At 32.4% G+C, this 23,962-nt stretch overlaps 2 protein-coding genes across 6 annotated transcripts in view; one reads left to right on the forward strand and one right to left on the reverse strand.

Annotated features, from left to right (window-relative positions):
- Positions 1 to 23,962, reverse strand: part of LOC140054519 (ras-related GTP-binding protein C-like) — an 86,348-nt gene that overhangs the window by 51,352 nt on the left and 11,034 nt on the right. The window contains exons 1-5 of one of the 3 annotated variants that reach the window (XM_072099559.1): positions 21,856 to 21,879; positions 8,118 to 8,269; positions 7,539 to 7,633; positions 4,211 to 4,344; positions 2,564 to 2,763 (exon numbers count right to left, since the gene is read on the reverse strand). In XM_072099559.1, coding sequence (XP_071955660.1) covers positions 2,564 to 2,763; positions 4,211 to 4,344; positions 7,539 to 7,633; positions 8,118 to 8,245 — 557 coding nt within the window. In that variant the 5' untranslated portion in view covers positions 8,246 to 8,269; positions 21,856 to 21,879. Of the gene's footprint in view, positions 1 to 2,563; positions 2,764 to 4,210; positions 4,345 to 7,538; positions 7,634 to 8,117; positions 8,270 to 9,633; positions 9,729 to 21,855; positions 21,880 to 23,962 lie in introns of those variants that run through there. The other 2 variants (XM_072099542.1, XM_072099551.1) reach the window with 2 other exon arrangements.
- Positions 18,397 to 23,962, forward strand: part of LOC140054442 (transmembrane and coiled-coil domains protein 2-like) — a 42,211-nt gene continuing 36,645 nt past the window's right edge. Inside the window, exon 1 of one of the 3 annotated variants that reach the window (XM_072099463.1) lies at positions 18,397 to 18,463. Coding sequence is in view for 1 of the 3 variants with exons in the window: in XM_072099430.1 (XP_071955531.1) it covers positions 23,176 to 23,224 (49 nt within the window). In the remaining 2 variants the exon portion in view is untranslated. Of the gene's footprint in view, positions 18,570 to 22,992; positions 23,225 to 23,962 lie in introns of those variants that run through there. The other 2 variants (XM_072099471.1, XM_072099430.1) reach the window with 2 other exon arrangements.

The raw sequence follows: 23,962 nt of genomic DNA on the forward strand, positions 1-23,962 counted from the left end.
TCATATTGTGGTATTATGTTCTTCGTTTTACAGTATGCCATGTTCAGATGCAAATTCTGCAGCATTACAGTATGTTCGCAGTGCCACTATGTCCAGTGCCACTATGTTCACAGTGCCACTATGTTCACAGTGCCACTATGTTCAGTGCCACTATGTTCACAGTGCCACTATGTTTGTTCACAGTGCCACTATGTTTGTTCACAGTGCCACTATGTTCAGTGTCACTATGTCCAGTGCCACTATGTTCAGTGCTACTATGTTCAGTGCCACAATGTTCGCAGTGCCACTATGTTCACAGTGACACTATGTTCACAGTGCCACTATGTTCAGTGCCACCATGTTCAGTGCCACTATGTTCAGTGCCACTGTGTTCAGTGCCACCATGTTCGCAGTGCCACCATGTTCGCAGTCCTACTATGTTCAGTGCCACTATGTTCAGTTCAGTGCCACTATGTTCAGTGCCACTATGTTCAGTGCCACTATGTCCAGTGCCACTATGTCCAGTGCCACTATGTTCAGTGCCACTATGTTCAGTGCCACTATGTTCAGTGCCACTATGTTCAGTGCCACTATGTTCAGGCATTTTCCAATCTATTGTACATTCTAATTGGGAAAAACAACTACATTTTGTAAATAGCAAAATTCCAAAAAATGAATGAAAGGATGGAGAACTGGAAAAAGCACTTCTACCAAAATGTCTACAATATACAGTACATTTGGAAGAAACAAAATACTGCACTATTTATACCATGGTAAAAAAAAGTCACATTCAAAAACTAATTACAACTTCATATGGCAATATATTGGACAAAAACAAAGTGACTGAAATAGCCACATGCATGGACGATAGATATGTCTAGATAGTCATCAATAGACTTTCAGCACAAAATGCTATCACATCAAACAGATTTATCCGAAGTTAACCGAAAACACCTGTCCAAATATTATATTATACAAATTAATGTATTAAACAAATATTATCAATGTAAATATCAAAGATCTACTGACATAAATCTTACTAAAAAAAGCTTTGATTTATGCGGAAATTTACCTGGAAATTGGCAAAATTGTAACAAATGTAACCAACGTCAAAATTGATTATTAAGCTAACAAATAAACAAAGAAATTGTCGAGTGTCTATTTATGAAAGGCAGATCTAGATAAAAGAAACTTGGAAGCATTTGTTGTGACGTCAATTCTACTGGGACCATGCATAAACCTACATTCTAGCATCGTTCTACCATTAACTATAATCACATCAGAATATATGCACAAAATCAGATCCACTCAACAAATGGTTTGAAGTAGAATGAAGGAGAAACAGTAGAGAGCCAAAACAATAAGGATATCCTGGATTTATATAGCTCCTAATGTTGTGAAACCTCTAAGCGCTGAACATTATTACCCCATTCATTTTTTTTGATCAAACACGTATGAAAACATACTCCCATAATGCAGCTAGTAATCAGCGCAAAGTTGTGTCTTGATCTAACCAGGTACCCATTTATAAATCTAGGTGGAGGCAGGAAAATGTATGTAAGTCTCTTTCCTACGGATACAGTACAAGCAATGCGGCGAGAGTTGGAATCAAACCTCCGTCTCACGATCAGTAGTCCAACACACTGCGCCACATTAGTATGAGTAAAATCAAGTAGAACGTACTGTAGTAGGAGAAAAAGTAGAGAGCCAAAAGGTTGTGGTAGTGTACAGTAAGCACTGATATGAGTAAAATCAAGTAGAACGTACTGTAGTAGGAGAAACAGTAGAGAGCCAAAAGGTTGTGGTAGTTTACAGTAAGCACTGATATGAGTAAAATCAAGTAGAACGTACTGTAGTAGGAGAAACAGTAGAAAGCCAAAAGGTTGTGGTAGTTTACAGTAAGCACCGATATGAGTAAAATCAAAATAAACAAAAACATACACAAGAGACATTTTCACCATAGCCTGGCAAAATGTAACATAATGTCCATCTACTATTAGTTGTACACATTTATAAAGTGGTATAAAATGAAAAAGCGATAAAACCAAGACTGTCACTAAAACTTTTCAAATAAAAATTTCACTGACATTTTGACTCACACATTAATTTTAAGATATGTGCACAACTGTTTATACAACTGTTCAGTTGTTTATGCTTTCTTTGGAAAAAAAATTAATACAAACTGGATCTGTGTAAAATGAAGAAAGCAGCATATTCATTTAATTAATTACATTTAAGCTAAAGTTGACATACACTCACTGATCATGTTGCCATAGACAGTAAAAAATTACTGTATTTAGGGGCACTATATTGAATATAAAAAGAGGAATGTTTCAACCAGTGCTGATTTCAATCAAACTTAATCAAATTGTTGGAGTGTTAAATGCTTAGGATCAATGGTCACACTATTCATCCAAATGGGTTCATGTTCTGTTCTTGATGGACCTAGGCAAGTTTTGAACAGTAGATGGCCTCAATTGATGGAGCTGTTTTATTAATAGTGAGTGCACTAGAAAAAACTAAAACTCTAAGATAATTTATCAGAAAATGTTTTAAAATCATGAAACTTTTCTTTTGTACTCACCTTAAATGAATGTTTTGCAGGCCAGCATCTGTTAAGTCGTCATTAGCTCGTTGATGAATATCACGTTGAGTGTCGATTTTATGATCATCGGAAAGTCCGTCCACTTTGTGTATGAACACTTCAAACTTGATGTTTGGATTCACTTTGTACGCTCTCGACACAGTCATGTGAAGTCTAGCCAGAGCATCCATGTAGTCATCCTATAAAGATTAAATAAGAAATATTAATAAGAAAAATGATACAATGTATAGTACTATACAATACAGATCAAATGATTTTTAATAAATTTTACAATTTACAGTAATCCAACTTAATTACTAACCGATTCTCAGTGTTGTATCTCCACATTTGACAATATTTGCGAAGTGTCATAGGGACATTTCTTAATACAGCTTCTTATGTTTATCACATGTGTTGCCTGTATCATGTAAGGTTAGGGTTCTAAGCAATAAAAGGTGAAATGCATGGTATTTTCCTATGATGATACTAGAAAAAGATACAGTACTGAAAATCAGCTACTTACTTTTTATTTGTTTTTATCAATAATTTAGGATTCTCATGCATACTATAAAAAGACATTTTTTTAGCTCTTACATTAATATAATGTGTTGCTTAGCGACCATTTATCTTCTGTTCTGAACCCAACACTTTTTCTATCCTTTCTCATAACACATCAATAGTAGTATCTTTATTCATGTTGTCAGGCAGGACAAATTTAAATTCTTAACCTCTAGGCAGGCTTTAAATCCTGACGATGTGATGATGTATAATTGAGCCTCCAATTGTTTATTCTATGTTTATACTTGGGGATTTTTTTTCGAATTTTCTTTGAAAAACATAATAAGATTTAAACAAACTAAGCAATAACATCTTTGAATAAATCAAAGGTTCCATAAAAGTCAGATCACACTATTATGCAAAGTCGTTTCGATTTTAATATACAGTAAATTACATAGCTTTCTTAAAATAACTCCTGTCCTGTAACACAGGCATGACAAAATTGTTTAACACATTACATTGAACAAACTACTATGTTTAAAATTATAGTAAGACGATATTTTAATCGACAATTATATTTTTAATTCTTGAAATTGAAATTGGAGTTACAAAACAGACAGAGGTTTTTATAGGTGTTTTTTATGCATAAAAAGTCATCTTTTCCAAAATTTCATGTTTGTTTTTAATACATTTTAAATTCATATATTGTGGCAAAGTTTCTTTTTTATTCTTATTTTTATTAATGTAGACCAACATTAAATTTTGCTTCAAGATATATTGTCTCCTTTTGATTGAATATGTCATTTTAATGTCACATGATAGTTATTCACACAAAAATTTGATGATAAAAAATATTTACCTAGTAAATTGTAACCTAAGGCAAAAAATAATCAAATTGTCTTTCACTGTCTCAGACAATGGAGTTTGGTTTTTTTTCAAAATAATTTTATGGAAGTTTATTCAAACTGCAAAGTGGCCTATTTATAGTCTGATATTAAAATCTTCATTTTTTGTTTTTGAAAGACAATACATTTTTAAAAATTGCAATAATAATAATAATGTGTGCTCAGTATTTTTAATTTGTTACAGCAAGAATTAATAATTTACCATGAAAGTTTACAATGGACATAAATTATCTGTCTACAGTACCTGTGCATCTATGACAAACACTAGGGCACCGCAACCACCAAAAATTGTCTCTGAATCAAATGTTGGGTCGAAGAAATCAATTTGTCCTGGAAAATCCCAGATCTCAAACTGCACAAATGAACTGTTACTGATATCTATAAAAAAAAAATAAGATAATAAATTATTATTTATTATTAAAATAATTGTGCACATTTATGAACATGACCTGAATATATCTAAAAAATATATATATAATTAAAATTTACAAATAAAAGATTAAATGGGATAGGATTATAAAATGAGAAAAAAGGTTTATCATCACCATGGCCATAGAAATGGATACAGAATATAATTAGGCAATTAATTGTTGACAAAACCAGTATAGTAGTAATCATCAAAAACTACAAAGGTCTAGTATCCTGTATGGAAGGCAACCATTGCCAAAATAGACAAGGAAATCAATGGAGAATGTAATTTAACTGTAGGTTTAACAGGAAAAAATTATCATTTATTATCAAGTTAAATATGGCTTTCAACAATAGTCTCTCAAAGAATACATGATATACACTAGAACCATTTAATAGAACCATTAACTTTCACTGTGTGCAGTTGAACGACCAATGATACAAAATCAACCAATCAAATAGTAACGATCATGTATGACATTTATTTATCTCTATAGCAGGATAGTAGACCTTGTTGTCTCATGTTGCAATAAAAATTCTATAATACAGAACTGAATTCAATAAACTGGAACCTCCAGGCCCAACGGGAATCTGTTTTGCATTTTAATGGAATTTTAACTTACATTTAATCATTCAATAAAAACATATTTACAAGTTTCAAACTTTTAAGTAAGTAGTGACACACATTGCATGTGTTAAATACAAATTAGGACTGCAAGTAATTACCAAATATAAGAATAGCTTCTCATCAATTGAAGTATTTCATTTTGAATTATCTCAAAACTTGCGCTCCAATAATAAAATAATAAATGATTACCAGTATTTCATTTTTTTTTACAACCTAATTCTTCCCGAGAGATGTTGAGCAATAAAATCTGATGGAATTATGCAAATACAATTTAGAATTCAAATTATTATTATTTTTTGTTGACACACTGATATAGGTTATGTCAAATTAAAATGGTAAATTATTATTAAAATGAAATAAATCATTATTCTAATGCATACAATAACTCATTTAAAAAAAAAAAAATCATTACTGTAGGTACTTTAAGCTAAGCCACTCAACAAAAATAACTTCAAGAAAAGAACTGGAATACACCATTTGATAACAGGGTTTTGTCTACGGCACAGTTAGAAATAACATTTAATACCCCAATATGATGGTTGCCATTTCATTTTTAGTATTTAGTAAATAATATAATACAGAGATTTTTACCACAGTAGGAATTATACAGGAAAGTGAAATTTTCTGTCTGTTCACACAACACAGGTGTTTGGAACATGCTATTAGATAATTAAGATTTTATCTAGATTAAGGTACAATACCCTAAAATACGATGGTTGGGTCTAATGTTGAAGTTTCATTATTTGTATAAAATAAGATAGAAATTCAGTTTTTGCTTTGTTCTAATTAAAAAGTGTGGGATATAATTCTTGTTGTGCAACATTATTTCCACATCCCCCGCTCGCAAAAGGCCGCCAGAGTATAATATAATGGAGAGTTACTGAAAATGTTAGCATAGTAAAGAGTTACACTTGCAGGACAGCATACAGTAGTTGTTAGGTGTTTGGAATATGCCATTTGATTATAGGGTATTTTCTATTCTAACATGTAAGTTAGAAACGGCAAAGCTTTTCGATATTAATAGGGAGGTTTCGCAACCTTACGAATACGATAACGAAAACGGATACGTCATACATTTGTGAAACTTTTGAGCTGATCCCCATTTCATATTCGTAAAGCGTATTCGTGTTGACGAATATCACCAGTCATATTCGTAACTACAAAACGAGTATAGTTTTTGATCTATTTGCACATTTTGCATTTGAATCAGGAATGATTCATGATTATAATATAATTATAGATTTATTGAAATTAATTTACTAAAGTAATTTACTGAAATGCCAAGTCAATTTTGATAATAGCAGTTTTTAAAGTCCTCACTCGCTTTGAATTTGATGTTACGCTAGGCCTAGGCAGCTAGGCACCAAGCAATACGTACCTGCGCTTCGCTCAAATTTACCGCAGTCATATTTTGGACGCGCCTCAATATTTCGTTGCCATGCGAAACAGATTTTTACTGGCTTACGAAAAACGAATACGTGTGCGTGACGTATCCGTTTTCGTATTCGTAAGATTGCGAAACCTCTCTACTACCATAGTTGGGTCCAATTTTAGAGTTGATTATTTTTGTATTCACGGTAAACTGTATAATGCAGAGAATCTGAACATTTTTAGTGAGAGGTAAACTCACTGTAAAAATTCAGTGCAACATATGTGTTTTTTAAATGAATATAAATGCAAATAAAAGACTGTACTGTAGGTGGCAGCAAAGAGAAATTATCAAATGGCCATAAACAATTAATTTTGATTTCACAAGTTTTTATAATGACAATAATCATATTTTTATAATAACCACATGTGTAGAGGGGTCTAGCAGGTAGATAAATTAACACTGCAGTGTACATACAACTGAATGGCCAGGTGGTTAAGGCAGGGACACTGCGACCATAACCATGCAAGCAACCACAGCCCAAAATCAGCACGAGTTCAAGACTTTTCTTGGACTAAGTATAGTTCTAAAGGTAGAAGTTTTCTCAGATAAGGACTTAAGGGCTTGCAAATAGGTCCACTGTACATATCTCATTCATATGCATCTTTTAGAAAAGTAGTGGGTTACCCCTGTCAGCTGGTCCACATCTCCTGTCATTGTGAAATAACTGTCTTTTGGTGGAATTTCCTAATTTAAGTTTTTGTGTGCGATTGTAATAATTGCATACAAATCTATTATGACGAGCTTTGATAAGCTTGGGAAACGGCTAAATTAAGTATATTATTATACTAAATATGTTAATGTAGGGGAAAAACCATGTCTTGTAGACTAACTAGACTAAGCTGAATGCAGGCATCAACTTTCTTCTCCCCTAAAGGCCAATTTACATCAAATAGTGAAGTTAAGTTGAAAATCATGTAGCTTGTCCCACATAGAATCTGTATCTATCCTGAGCAGAAACAGCCAGTCCACTACTTGTTTTGTGTAAATGGTCATAAGAAATAACATATTCAATATTTTTATTACTGTTACCACTCCAGGAATGACATGAGATTGTTAAAGCATGAGTTAGTTTGTTGCCTAGGCCAAAAAAAAAACCTTTTTTACCATCTTTCACTATTTTGTTTGTGCTCTCCAGGAAAAGTGTTTCATTTGGAGACATCTTGTGAAACACCACTTTCTGTATCGAGGATTTTCCACTCCTACACAGAGAAAAAATAAAGTTGGTGATATTATTTAAAGCATTTAAATATATTTTATATCATATTCAATATTAATCCTTTTTATTTTTTAGTGACGGGCTTAAGATTAATTTAAGTTTCTTTCCTTTCTCTTTTTACATCAAATAGCAAAACTCTGGAGGTTAAACACAGCAGGGCCTTAAACAGTAGGTGTGCATCCTGATGTGTGTAAACTCTAGGGCTCTGCTATAGGAAATGTGAAAGATGTATTGACTCAAAATTATTTGATTGAATTAAATATTAATATAATTCAGATACATTGAGGCCAAAAAGGACCACTATCATGTGGTTAGTTATAATATAAAATTACAGAATTAAGGAAACATGCATGAAAAAACATTGATACAAAAAGAAACAAAATACTGTAGTCAACTCTCTCCAAACAGTTTTATTTTGGGCAAGCCCAAAGAGTAGACACTGTATGCTGTGTCTTTATTATTACTACCTTCGTAAACCCATCAGGAGTATCCTTGGCTTTGAGTCTGGAGTTGAGTGCCCTGCATCTCCATCCGCTTCATCTGGAGGTCCGTAAGCAAAGTCTTTGGGAAACGAGGTGCTGTAGCTACCTGCCATAAAGGTTACTTCGTCTTCTTCCGACTGCAAAAAAGTAATGATAAATTTACTGATAATGGCAGTTATACTGTTCAGTGTGTGTGTGTGTGTGACAGTGCGGAATGTCTTCATTATTGTAGAAAAAAGTGAGGGATCAGATGTCTTTGCAGTCAGTTTCATTTTTATGCCATAACATGTCATAATAATGAAAAACATGATTCAACAATCACCTGTGTTTGGTTAATTCTGTATCACATGACGTTCAGTAAACGAAAAATTGATTTCTAATAATAGTAATGAATGGTACTGATGAACGTTCAGCAATTGATGGGGTGTAATTTAAGAAACAAATCAATATTTGATTATTTTTTTCCCATTTCTTTAGTCAAGAAAATGGAGGCAATTTAGTCATGCTAAAAGTGTTTCCAAAATATGAATAAGTTAAAGTAACTATACGGAAGATTAGTTCTGTTCTATGAACTGCAATTTCTGTACCGTAATTAATAAGTAGACAATCAATATTAATAATAGTTTGTCAAATCATGAAAAACAACAACTAGGGCCGGCCCTAGTCTAGAGGCCTAGCTAGGACTCGGAGGCTACCTAACTGTATTATCATATTTGAATCTGTACTGTACTCATTTTATTATTAACAATTATTTTGCGCCTTCTTGTCTTGTCCTCATTCATTCATTCATTCATCTTTTATTTCGGAAAAAAAAAAATTCTCCATAGTTCAGTAACAAATTAGTGTACATTATTGTAAATATAACAAATATATATATTATAGGCTATATATATGTTTTTTTCTGGCTGTTTACTTTATCGTTTTGATTTAGCTTTTCGCTTTTGTATCTCCATTGAGATCCAGCCACTGATACCCACAGCATTGTCATTTTTTCCAGTAATTTGCCTTTGGATTTATATATTATATGTAGATATATTTTTTAAGAAACCTAGGCCTATGCCACATAGTCACGTGGTTGGAATAATAGCTTCATCCAATCTACTGAAGGAAAAGCAAATTCATGAATACATTTTATGACAATATTGTCTGACCTCCCTAACCTGCACAACATGCCAAACACCACCTTACACATTATCTAGGTATGCCTATTCTGGGCTGCGCTAGCCAAACTCCTACTATACTAGCTAGGGTCTCACTGTGTAATGAGCTGAGTGAGGCGGGGCAGTCCAGCAGCAGTGACACACACACACAGTGTAGGTTTAGTTAGGAGGTGTACTCTAGAGGCCTAGAGTAGGCCTAGCTAGTCTAGCTGAGCTTCATCCTGTTTCAACACACAATTTTTCAAAAAACATTTTCCTTTTCGAACGAATCTTTAAATTTAAGTTAGTTAGTCTAGGAGAACTAGGCTTATCCAAAATAACAACCGAAATTACCGACTCACCATCTTGGTTTTATTTTATCATGTGATAAAAATTTGTTTTGAGTGAGTCTAGTAGTCTTCTGCTCTTTTCTCTTTCGGGGCAGTCAGCTGACATTTTTGCCGGAAACAGTATTTTATAAATACGTCAATTAAATACAAAATAGATTGCATATAGGCCTAGTTTTAATAAATATTTTTTAATTAATTTTATTTATTATTTGGATTTTTGTATACTTCTTTGCAAATTTTGATAAGTATTTACTAGACATATAAGGGTGTTTCCATAAATTAAGGGGCCAGTGGGTATTTTAGTATTGGTGATAGTTAGTTTGCTGTTTACTCTAAATTGGTAATAGTTATTTAAAAAATGATTTTATCATATGATAGAACAATAATATGGGTTAATACTATTACATGTTGGAAAAAAAAAATTGCAAAAAAAAACGATTTTTAAAAAAAATATATCGTGGTGTCTAGCTCATTTTATTAAAATATGTGTGACATTTAAATACACTGACATATCAGAGTTTAAAAAATATACTACAGCAATAGTTATTTTGTATTTATTTATCATCACAATAGAGTACAAAGCAACGTTAAATATAAGCTAATTACAATTTCCCACGATTTTTTGTTTTCCACACAACGGTCCGCGACGTCCAGCATCACAACGTAACATTTCGTGTCTCACTTTGTTACGTTGTTAGTACGATCTTTATTAGTGAACAGACACAAGAAGTACCACTATAATGACGAAAATCGAATTACATTCACTACAACAGATCACTGAAATTTACCTTACACAATGTTCTACAAAATGGCGATTTTATTTAGTCAGTTACAGACGAAAAACTATTTTTTTAGAACATTTCGTGTCTCGTATATTCGTTACGTAGTTATTCATAGACCATCGGTGGTAAACGCCGCGAGAGCTATTTCTGAAGTTGAAGGTCACGTGATTCAAGAAGCAGGCGAACTAAAGTCTCGGCGAAAAAATCATCGCTAGGATCCGCGCTAATTTCGAGTTACAGCGGTAGAGACTTTTCGTGTCCCTCTGTTACGTTGTTTCAACTGTTACGTTGTAAATAACTTCTACGCGCTTCATTGCATGTAAGTTTTGTGTATTTTTATTTTGTTAGTTTTTAGAATTTAGAAAATAGTGGGTTATAATGAAAAATACAAGAAAATTAAACGCCAAAACTATCTTCGTACTCTACGTCAACATCATAGTCAAAAACTGGGTGTCGTATACACAATGAGACACGGTTACGTTGGTAGTTTGTTGATACTATATAGTTGATATTTGTTTTAATGTGGTAGGAATGTTGTTTATCTCATAGCAGCTTCATAATGTATACCCAATGAACAGATATGTCTATAATTGATTAATATTTAACAAATTAATGAGCAAAATTGCAAAACATTTTCCACTAGGCAGGTTACAGCGTAACATCGTAGAAGATACGCCGTGTCTTGTTACGTAGTGTACTAGACCTTATACTGGTGTAGTATTTTGCAAATAATTAGCAATTAGTTACCATAAAATCTTTAAATTTTACATTATGTGTTTGCTATTTGGTTATTGCTTCTATATGACACAGAAAAATAAAAATTTATTTAATTATTGTCACAAGAAATAGGGATAAAAGTCCATAGTTTACAACCACTTTCAGAATAAAAACAAATTCGTCGTTTTTGACTATTCTATTTGTTACAGTAGGAAAAAAAAAGAATTGTATTTGGTTCATTTCAGTTATAATAAAAAACATATTACACAAAATAATGTGTAATATTAGTACATAATTTTGTTTATTTATTTAACGTTGCTATTCGACAAGATAAAATATGAATTAAATGTTTACTATAATATACATTTAAAATACCCTCCACTATAGTGAGCGAGTCCAAGCAACTTGGTTGTCGCGTATGCGCGCCTATCATATTTGGGCGATTTCACTTGATGTGTAGGGAATATTTAACTTGTTTCAATTACAATCTACGGAAGATATACTAAGGTTTTATAAATTTAATAATAATTAATAACTTTATTTAAATTGATAAAAACAATTACATATAATATAAACGCAAGGCTGTGGATAACAATTTATTATGAACGAAATCAAATCAAAACAACAAAGAACAATAGGTTCTCCTAATAGTAATAGGATAGTATTACCACGTGCTTGGGCAATGAACTCTGCTCCACATTGCGATAAGTTTATTTTTAGCTGGCTCGGCGACTCCGAAGCTGAAAGGGGTGACTGGTATTTCTACAGGTCTGTACGATAATTATTAAGGGTTTTCCGAAATATCACGTGCTTGGCTAATGAGCTCTCCTCCACATTGAGATCGCGTTTATTTTTTAGCTGACTCGGCGACTCCGGCGGTATTTCTACAGCGAGAGTGTATATACTCCATGTACGATGATTATTAATAGGGTTTTCCGAAACACCACGTGCTTGGCTAATAAAATTCTCCTCCAAATTGAGATCGCGTTTATTTTTAGCTGTTCAGTTTGATGGACCTTTATTTTTTAATTTTTATTGAAAACCAACGTGATTGCTGGCTCGGCGACTCCCGGTGCTCAAATTGGGTGACTGGTATTATTTCGGTCATGGTTCGGTGAACCTTTATTTTGTTGGCCAAAACCCACATGCTTGCTTCGTCGGCTCCCTACAAAGAGATCGCGCTTAGTTTAATGGGGAACCTTTATTTACTCTTCGTTTTAAATATATTCCATAGACTTCAACATTATAACTAGTCTACTGTTTTCCCCGATGTGGTTTAAAAACAATTATAAAAGAATGAGAAATAAAGTCAACAGACATTTTACAACATTTAAAAATAATACGTAAAAAACATTTATACCCAGTATAACTAAGACAAAATTATCAGTAACATATTAATTTTATTATAATAATAAAATGATAATAATAAATATTTGATGAATAAAATTAATATTTTAAACTAATAATCTGAAAAGAAAGCAATAGTTTTAGTCAAATCAATTTATGAGCATAACTCAAGAAAGACAAATATATACAGTGTTCATTTATTGTTTTATAATTAATAATAATAAATATTATAATCCATCAACATAAGATAAGAAAACACTTTCTTTAGTATAGTAGGCCTAACATATTTTATAATAATAATAGATATATTTATTTTTATTTAAATTGGTATAATTTATATTAAAAATACTTAATTATATACTTTATATTTCTATATGATGATGAATCAAATTTAACCCAGATGGGCAAATCTAATGTTTCATTGTCATTTTTTTCATCTATACAGATCAGCAGCTTAATCAACAATGTTACCGTTCCAATTGAGAACTGCATTTAACCCCAAAAATAGAGATGCCGCATCAACAAAAAGACCAACCAAAGAAACATCAGCCCACAGACGGTTCTCGAATATACAGTAATTTCAGCGTAAAAAAAAATTACATAACTGAAATTAAATTATTAAACAGGGTTACATCAGGTGGTTAAAATCAGCACTGAAAGTACGAACCAACTTTATATACCATTGAGTAAACATTTTAGAAGTAATGCGCGATTTACCAAATTTTTCCCTCACGTAAATTTATATAGATTATACGTTTTAATGATTGAACAAGAGTGTTAATGCGAAGTATATCCAAATGTATTCTCAATGATTTTACTGTAAATGACTATTAATAGTATATTTTAGCAGTTTGTTGTGTGCAGTAGTAATTACAGTTGTCACACTTTAAAAATAATGTAGTAGTTCTTGTTGACTTATTTAAGTGAACTATTTGGTGTCTCTGTTACACGTGAAAACTTCAATTTTTTATTGCATGAATTATATTGTTTTATTGATTAAAAGATAGTATTTGATATACTATTTTTACCAGTTTATCAATTGTATGCAGTAGTAACCACATTTGTTACACTTTAAAAATGGCTGCATATCAAAACCATTTCATAAAACATTGTGACGAGTTAAAGTGAACATTTGGTGTCTCCGTTACACGTGAAATCTTCCATTTATATTTCATGAACCATATTGTTTTATTTCCACATGGAGGTATGATCCTGATTTGACTTGTTGCTAGTAAATGTATATACTTGAGGTATATTCTGTTCATTTCTGTATTGTTTACATGTAATTTTTAAACAGCAGTGACTTTACAAATCTTTTATATAGAAATTAAGTCAACTTTAACGGCTTTGCATAATTATTTCATAAGCTATTTTTTAAATTTGAAAAGGTGTGATTTAAATAATATTTTTCTGCATTGAAGATGTTCCCAAAAGCTATTTAAAAATCCAATTTAAACAGTTTTAGGTTATTAATAATAACTTATAAGAGGGGTAGATAATGTGATTTTGGTGTCTCCGTTACACGTGAAATTTGCTATGCATGTTGATACTATATAAATGCTGTTACATAGAGACAACAGATTTAATGTGTATTTTGCTTCTTTTTTTTAGTTCAAGTACATGATATACTATTTAGAATTGATTATTAGACTTAGAATGTCACACTTTGAAATTCTGACCCTAATGTCACACCTTGGCCCCTTTATTTATGGAAACACCCATAAATACAATTTTTTTGCAGCTTAATTTTCTGACAACGAGAAAAATGTGATTGCTGCCCTCTTTATTCGAGGTATATTCAGAGCGTTCTCTCTACTTCTCTACGGAGCGCTATTTATGCCTTTATTTACTTCCGAAATAGAAATAGTACTACCGTAACTGCTAAAGTGGATCACATTTGGCACCGGTGGAGCACAGTGATGTAGAATAGAAATAAATCACTAAATTAAATATATTTTCATATATTAATACACTGTGCTCAAGTGGACCAAATTTGGCACCAGTGGAGCAGTGATATAAAATAGAAATAAGTCACTGCATTTTAATATCGTTTCGTATGTTAATACACTGTGCTCAAGTGGACCCAATTTGGCGCCAGTGGAGCACACTCTGTGATATAAAATACAAATAAATTCACTGAATTTTAATATCTTTTTGTATGTTAATACACTGTGCTTAATTGAACCCAATTTGCCGGGGAGCACAGTGGTATATAGAAATAAAGTCACTAAATTTTAATAAATTTAAGAAACAACAATATCCTTTGTGTTCCCTTTAGCAGAGTCAATGTTCTTTAAAATGTAGTAGATTTAAGATTTAGTCCAGGCCCATCCCTATATCGACATTTTTAATTCCAATCCTTATCTGTTTCGTCGTAATTTAAGTGTTTCTGAGTTGTTGTAATTGTCTTTATATCTGTTAAAGCTCAGGTACAGGCATGAATTTTTAATATAATATTTGGTTAATTGTACATAAATCAAATATTTGAAACAGAAATCAAGACGAAAAAAACATGAATTTCCCTTAATATGGTCAAATACAACATTTGGCAAAATTCTGCCATAAAAACCAGGAAGAATATTGTTTTCAGTAGTTAGGTAGTTTAAGCTAATGTAATAACATGTCTGGTGACTCCCTAGAAGGTGAAAAAAGGTGGTGGATATACGGTGGATAATTTTTGCTATAGCATGAAAATAAAAATCTGAAGTTGAATGAAAATACCAGAAATGTAAAATTCAATTTATATTACCTATATTTAGTCATCTGTTTACATTTTTTACCACACCATTTATTTTTCATAGCTTTTTAAAATGCCTCTCTATTTACAAAATTTGTGTACAAAAGAATAGAGATTTTACTGTGTAATTTGAACTATCCCCCCACTAATAAGAAAGTCTTTATTTTCAACAAGCTCGTGTAACACAAATAAATCCAAAAAAATTATGAAACATAGGAGAAACTATAGATCGATAATTATTGGAATGTATGATCAATAGAAATTTTTTTGCCCGTACCTGGCCTTTAAACCAAGCTAGCTGTAAGTGGCGGATTTGTTTCTGCTGTTGTTTTTGGTTTAAAAAACTAGAGACTTAATATTTAATTTCATATTTCAATGAATAGGTACACTTTCCGGAGACAAGCTCTATTGTCATAATTGTCTATTGTTATAATTTCAAATCATGTAAAGTGCCATTTTTCGGGCGGGAACCTATGCAGCTCTATTTTTCAAAATTGTCTTTGCTCTGTACTGAAGATTCTTATACATGTTGTTAAAAAAAATAATAGATGTCATTTCCGGGGACATTGCAGCTCTATTTTAAACAGTTTGGTATGCCGTGCGTTGTTATACAAATGAGTTTGTGCAGGTGTATTAAGGGGGAAGATGGTATGTTAGTCATTCGCGGTAAACACGCCACACTGTTAAATTTGATGTTGTTAATCTTTACATTAGAAAATTGTTCATTCAAATCATGTAAATAAAACATTTTCCGGACGGGAACCTAGCAGCTCTTCGTTTTTAGTTTGGAAAAGTAATCTCGAAAAGAACTCCATGTGGAAAAGAAGCCTACCCAAGAGTACTAAAAATGAAGGAGCACATGGGCTTCTTTTCGAGGTTTTATGGCAGTCTATTTAATGGAAAATAATGTCATGCAACTTTGTTTTTGATTTTTAAAAATGTCCACTTGTTTAGGCCTGACATTTACAACCCTTAAAATATCTCTCTTTCAAAATCAAAGAAAAACAATATTTATTTTCAATTCAAAAAAAAAAAAATCCGTAGAGGTTCGAACCCAATCTACTAGAGCTGAGAGCATCCTAACCGGAGCATTACCCGTTCGGCCACAAAGTAGTACATGACTAAACAGCTGATAATAGTCTATTTAGACGTGTATTACGTAATTTATCATTACGTCATAAATATCCTATTAACCTTGTTAAAACCAAAATCGCCAGTTAGCTCAGTCGCCTGAGCGTCGTGTTGACAACACGTATGTCGTGGGTTCGATTCCCACGCTGGTCGGTGGAATAGAGTTAAGGCTATGCGAGCCACTGTGTTTGGGGTTCACAGATCATACGTCCCCCTTTCCACCACACATCATGAGGCGACAACATCAATGCATCTGGTGATGTGCTGGAAACGATCCCCAAAAGGCTGTGGCAGGGCCTTAGTGCTGAGGCAGGGAGAGCACATTTAACATCTTTTTTTTTTAAGTTTTTTTTTTCAACCTGTATTCGATCTCGTAAATTTTATGTTTGCCGCCCTCAATTTTAAAAAGAAATTGAATTTATTATTTTCATCGCAGGTGTACCAAACGGCTTGGTATGCCGTGCGTTGTGATGCAATGGTCACGTGCAGTGGGAAAGATGCTATAATTGTTAGTCATTCACGGTCAACACACCACACTGTTAAATTTTGATTTTAATCACTGTGCTCCACTGGTGTTGATACATTGGTAACGAAAAAGATATTGTATTGTAATATGTTATGAATAAACGTTTATGGTAGTTGGTGTGTTTGCTCAGAATCCCAGAATAAACATGTTTTAAATAGATAGTTTGTCTCCGATGGTTTTTGTATGGGTTAATGGAAAGTGAAATAAGATAAAATATAGAACATTTGCAAAGATGCCGATTTCGAGACCAATTTCGGGCTAGGCCTTAGGCATATATGAAGTCGAGTTTTTAGAGTTGAAAACCCCACCTAAAATTTTGAAGTAGCATCTGGATAGTTGAAATTTTAATATTATCATAATTATCATAGGTGACTATGTATAGTAATAAGTATAAGTGCAATTCTGGGCTCTATTTTCATTATTAGCTCCATGGTGGGCTAGTACTTAACTTAATATTTAATTTCATATTTCAATGAATATGTGCACTTTCCAGGGACACTAAATAAGTATTTATCTTAGACAAACGCAAGTTATTCAAATTACTGCTTGAAACTAATTTTTCTTTTGCATTACGGATGGAGTAACCGATATTTAACATATAAAGCAAGTTTGAAATATTTTTGAAGTATTTCCAGAAGTATTTTTTCTCGATGTTTTAAATACGAAAAGATATTAACATTCAGTGACTTATTTATAGTTTATATCACTGTGCTCCACTGGTTCCAAATTGTGTCCACTTGAGCACAGTGTATTAACATACGAAAAGATATTGAAATTCAGTGACTTTTTTCTATCACTCTTCCTGTGCTCTCCTGGAAATTGTGTCCACTTGAGCACAGTGTATTAACATACGAACAGATATTCAATTCAATTCAATTCATATTTATTAAGCGCCGAATTCTTTCCAGAATTGGGAAAGGCATGCGCACTGAATGAAACATTGACTAAATATAATAACATGTTTTTAATAAAATACAGTATCAAGAACTGAACTGAACAATGTCACTTACCGGTGGCAGCCGACGGTTTTGATTCTAGTCAACAAAACCAAATTAATACCGATATTCCTGAATTAGACTGCAACCAATTTGTGATATTTCCAATATGAAGCTGTTAAGACGATAATTTGGATGATCATCACTTTTCTCGCTGTATGAAAGAGTTTACGATCATCAAACATGTTTACTTAATTAGTTGATCATTGATTTGAGAAGTTTATGACGACTACAATTATAATCATAACGTTTGTTATTAAATGCTTCAATCAACAATATTTTTAACATTTGTAATACAATAAAAATAATTAAAAAAATTATCAGGATCTATATTCTTTTCTTTTTAATTCATATTAAAAGTACAGTGCAGTAATAAAAGCAAATATTGATAAATGCCAACCCAAGCTCCTCAGTTGTTTCTTCCGAACGCTTTCATTTTTAAACATCAGAAAATCTATAGAGGGCGCTAATGTTATTGATACGATATTGATCGATCGTCTCTCGTCGTCGCCCCCCGGTGGTCGTCGCGATCGTGTGGTTGTGGAGAATAACATTGAACTGGCGAAGGCCTAACCTAGGACTAGAATCCATCTGTCCAAAAATAACAGTAAGTGAACTGATCTATTAGGTGTTTTAGCGTGCAAGGTTATTGACGCTAGTGGTAACTGTCATTTTAGTAAACACAGGCGAGTGAAACACTAATTATAAACCACGTAAGTATAGAGGAGGATGCCGGTTTAAAAAGTAAGGCTATTTTTTGTCTTCGATCCCACCACACACACGGTCACAGCGGCCCATCCAGAGCAGCAGCAGGCGCGGCTTAGCCTACATACAGTAGGCTAGGAGATTACCCAAAAATCTACTAGGCCTAGGCTATTTTATACTGGATTGGTGGTCAATTAGTAAAAATTTCAATTCCAATTATTGACTACAATCAAGTCTGTCTTTGCTGTTCAAGAAGAAAAAAGGTTTCAAGTAAAAAAAAAAAAAAATTGTTTGCATCCGCCCCAGCCCAGTCTCGGAAACATGAATCCATTTAATAGGGTCCTAATGTTATGCGTAATTTGAACGATTCGCACAAATTGAAATTGCACAACTTTATCACATATTATTTATGAAATTTCTTGTCTAGGCTAGGCCTAGGCCTATATTATTTTAATTTTATGCACTGCATGCTATCATTACATTCTGTGTAATCAAACTAATGGGTTATGTTTGCATGAAATTTAGATTTCAAGAAAACAAAATGGTTAAACAACCAATAAGAATACTGTACAGTACTGTAGTAGTATATTGCTATAAATTGATTGAATTGCATTTGTACAGTAGCTCAACATTCTGACTTACTGTGCGTACACCGATTATGTAGCAACACTTTTAGTGGTCCAACAATGCCACACACAATTATGTAAAGTCCAGTTTACACTACCTGGATGAATGACAACTTTACATTTCATTACTGTATGTTTCTAATATAGGTATTTTACATTTGGTTTGAATAGTCTACTAATTGATCACTGAGCCAGCTTTATTATGATGGTTGTAAATTATTCACGTTTTAACATACGCAGAAATAAATTACCAACAATTGTTTTGTTGTTGGTTTCCAGTCTACTGAAGACGGTTGTACCAGACAACAAATGATACAAACATTTTAAACTATACATTACTAATCTGTATGTCCTTGCATGGTGTATTGGCGCAAACCTAAAACTGTGCTGGTGTTTATTTGCCATGCAAACATTAAAACAATCATTGTTTTTTGGTTACGTCTCTTGACACAAAAATGAATGTCCAAAATAGTTTTACTATTAATTATAACTGTAGTGTAGTTCAAATGTTGGTTTGGAATGCAGACACCATAAATAAAGACAACACGTTTGATGCCTGATCAAACAGATTAATGAAATTAATGTATCTTTTGTAGTAACAGTGTCTTGTCTTTTGGCTATACAATGTTACAGCTACTTTATAGACACCAAGCAATTTTATGCAATAAATAGCATTAAACATTCAGTGACTGTGCATTTCATGGATGTACTGTAATTTCCTCATGCTGTAAGGTACCTACCATACAGTGCTTGAGCAGTGGTATTGCGCATAGGCCAAAGGGCTCTGGTTTTGGAATTTTAAAGAGGCCTTTCAACATTGAGCTGGGAGTCATGAACATGAAGGGCAATGGCACCTCTGGCCCCCTTTTCAACATGTATGATTACGGTTTAATTATAAAATGTATGCTTTGTAACAAAAAAACTAACCACCTATTAACATAATTTAACCCAAAAAACAGTATAACTGTATAGTCTCTAACCGAACCCTCTGAAAAACCAGTAACAAAAACCAGTAACACAAACCAGACTCCATGTTTCAATTAACTAAACAAATCAAAATGTATGATTATTAATATTATTTAAATAATGTTTAAACACATACTGTAAATGTGCTAACATTAACAACATTGTATATTTTATTTTATTTTATTTTTATTTTATCAGACCACCTTTATTGTTTATTTGATTATTAAATGTACAGTATTAATTTGGTGGTTTTGCACATAATTTTCTTGAGCACTGCTAATGCTACTATCCTCATTTTTTTTAATTTCTTTCATTTTCACAGACCACCTTTAATCCTCTCCATCAATCATTCTGCTCTGTGCTTCATCATCCCTTCTTTCTACATGCTTGTTGCAGTACTGATGGAAAAAACATACTTTCTTTTTTTTGTATAATAATTCATAATTTTGAAGGCTACTGATATCTTGAAATCTAATAATATCTTATGCAAGGATTTATATCATCTTTTACACAATGTGAACCTTTACTGATTAATACATAACCTGAGTTAAATTTGGTGACAACATATAGACATTATAAGGGATAAGATATTCATTGTCTGTCCTGTTTAAATAAAGAAAATGATTATTAGTGTCTGTAGAATTCTGAAACAGTCATTAACTGAAAGCAGTCACGTAGTAACAACATTAAATTAAATCTAGTATGCTTGCGAGTTTCTTGACCCTTTTTCGTTGTCCTCTGCTACTAGAGATTACGTCTGCCGCGAGGAATTGTTGATGTAGCGAGGAATGAGATTATGTCTAGTATTATTTTGAGGTTTGACAACGTGGAATAAAAAATCGACACAATTTTGTTTGCGCATGTGTGCTATTCAAAGACACATTTTGTTTGAACAGTTTACTAATGCAGAATGTAAATACTGTAGAAGAATCATACCTGTAATATATTTCGGAGTTCAAAATTAAGATACTGTGTAAATTCAGCATGTTCCTGATACCAGGTAGGTTAAATGAAGTTTATTTTGCAACAAAATATAATTTAATTTAATACATTAGTTTATAGACAATTTTTTATTTCATTAGGAATTCTCTATTTAGCATGTCAATGGTCAACATGGGCATCCCCACCCCATCCCACTTTTTTTCCTGCTCACACACACATCTTTCCAAACGTCTTTAAAATAGTTGACACTTTGTACAGGAGACATGACCCAGGAGATGGGACCCAGGAGATGGGACCCCAGGAGATGGGACCCCAGGAGACAACAATAACTAATTGTTTTCACTTGTGTCTAATAGTACTGTAGAATAGAGAATTTTAATTTACCCAATAATTTATAGTAGTTTACAGCAAACTGGGTCACTTTTGTTTATTATCAACCTGCATGTTCATGACACAAAGCAAATAAACAAAATAGGAGTAATTTCTGTGCTTAATTCCTCTATTTGTCCAGTATTGAAAAGTCCTATAAAAAGTAACTGTACCTATTTGACTGATCTTAAAAAAACATGTCAAGGGTCAAGTACAGTACTGTAAACTTGTATTTCTAAAAACTAGTAAAATTCATATAAAACTGTACAACAGATACCATAATTATACTTTATAGTTCACTCAAAATAATCAACATTAATTTCCTTCTACTGGTAGTACTATGAAAATAACCTATAAAAAGTTCTAAACAGAATTAAAAGTGTTTTTTTACCTGACAAAAGAGTGTACAGTACCGTAACAGTACGTATCGAGAACAGTGTATTTCCTCAATGCTAGTGATACAAAAGATGTTGGATTTAAAGTGTTTATTTTTTACCACACTGGAAATACCCAAGAAAGGTTTCAATTATCCAGGATTATCACTGCAGTATCAGATTTTTATCTCAAAGTGATACAGTAGAGAATACTATACCATTTTCTGAAATGATGTCCAGAATATTTAGTTACTAGAGCAGTGCAAATGCCGAATGCATTGTTTTACAGTAATTACGAATTATATTTTTTATTTTCTGATCAAATTTTTATGTATAATAAGTATTAAATTACTCTCACTAACATCTTTACGTCATGACCTAGATAGAAATTGTTTGCAGTAATGCATGGTCACTAAAATACTTCCACTGATGTCCTACTGTAGCCTAAATTGAATTGGTTGATGCCAACAAATCTTCCCCTCCTCCTTCATTCGCCTACAGTATGATATTAGGTGTGGGTAGTCACCCTATCTCCTGATCTCTAGCCAAGGGTAGGGGAACAGTTTAACCAGAAAGACCACTACCGTATTAATACTTTTGATTTACATTCCACTATAGGCTACAGTTTGCCATAATTGTTTGTGATTTTTACATTCTGGTCCTCTAATACACTACTTTACTGTATAAGCCCACACCATGTATTCAATGTTGTATCAAAGAGGGACCCTTCCCACAACACTGTAATAAGTCTTGATATTTTTCGTAGCGATTTTGAAAATGAATAATGATGATGATTTTCATGATATTATTAAGATCGATGCTACTAGACCATACTTAAAAGACGTAATACATTTAAAATATATAAGCGGAAACTAAATATTCACAAATACAATTTATACTGAACTGATAGTTTTTAAAAAATTAATAAAGTAGAAAAACTATTAAAAGGAAATGAAATTAAAGGAAAAGGGCTTGGCTAGTTGGTAATATAATGATAATAAATATTTACAGTTTATAAAATAATTTTATCACCAAAATTGAAGAAAGAGATTTATTTTAGATTTGTTAATCATTATTATGTCACAATTGATATAATTCCCATGCTAATATCATAGCAAGTAATATACATTAATAATTGATTAAATACACTTTTTTTTTCTATTTTTCACTGCTGCATAGTACTGTAAAAGCAAACTATGAATCACAATGCTTAACCTATTGAGTCATCTTAGACTATAACTACAGTAATTAACATACTCCTCGTACACTCAATGAATTTCATGGAAATTATCTGATTCTGTCAGGTTCATGGAATCACTAGTACTACAACTATTATTATGCCAAAGACATTCAAATTTACTCATGTGCGTTTGTTTAAACCAAAAGGTAGGTTCAGGTTAAGTTTTGAATAAATTCTGCTTTTTATCTTTTCATTTTTTTTCTCTCATATTCAAAGTACAACCATCCATTCCTTCTGTTGTGTTTCTTAATAAATTATTACTGCTTTTTTTGTTTTAAACACGTTGATAAAAGCTGAAACTTTATTTTATGTCTAACATTTCCTATTACAGTATAAACATTAACATTAAGAATTAAATTACAGTAATAACAAAATATGTACCCATTGTATATAATATTTGTATTAATATTTTGCTTAAATTAATTCTGCCACTTTTTTGCTCAGATTTGGTGGTTGGGTGTATGTTTTTTCATGTAAATTAATAAATACCGTCCTACAGTATGTAGGTATACCCATCATGGGTATTACCGTATCCCCTATCCAAATTATATAGATGTCCATCGCCATTTTGATCTGTTTGTTCACTTTCTCTCTTCCCCCCGCCCCTTTTTTTTCCCTATACCATAATACATTGTACGTTTACTACTACTAACAATTTCATTTGTTATTTTCTATTGACTATGGTCAATAAGCTTAATAGGATTACGTTTCCTTTCTGTATACTGTAGCTCATATGTCTAGCACTTAGCCAGGATTTTTACAGTGAGGTTCTTTTTTGCCCAAAAAATGGTAAAAATGCAATGTGTAGTAAACAAGATAGATGTCATAAATTAGGCCTATAGACTTACTATTTTGCTGACATACAGTATAACTGGTCTCCCAGA

Source organism: Antedon mediterranea, chromosome 1 (genome assembly GCF_964355755.1).
Source record: "Antedon mediterranea chromosome 1, ecAntMedi1.1, whole genome shotgun sequence".
NCBI lineage: Eukaryota > Metazoa > Echinodermata > Crinoidea > Comatulida > Antedonidae > Antedon > Antedon mediterranea.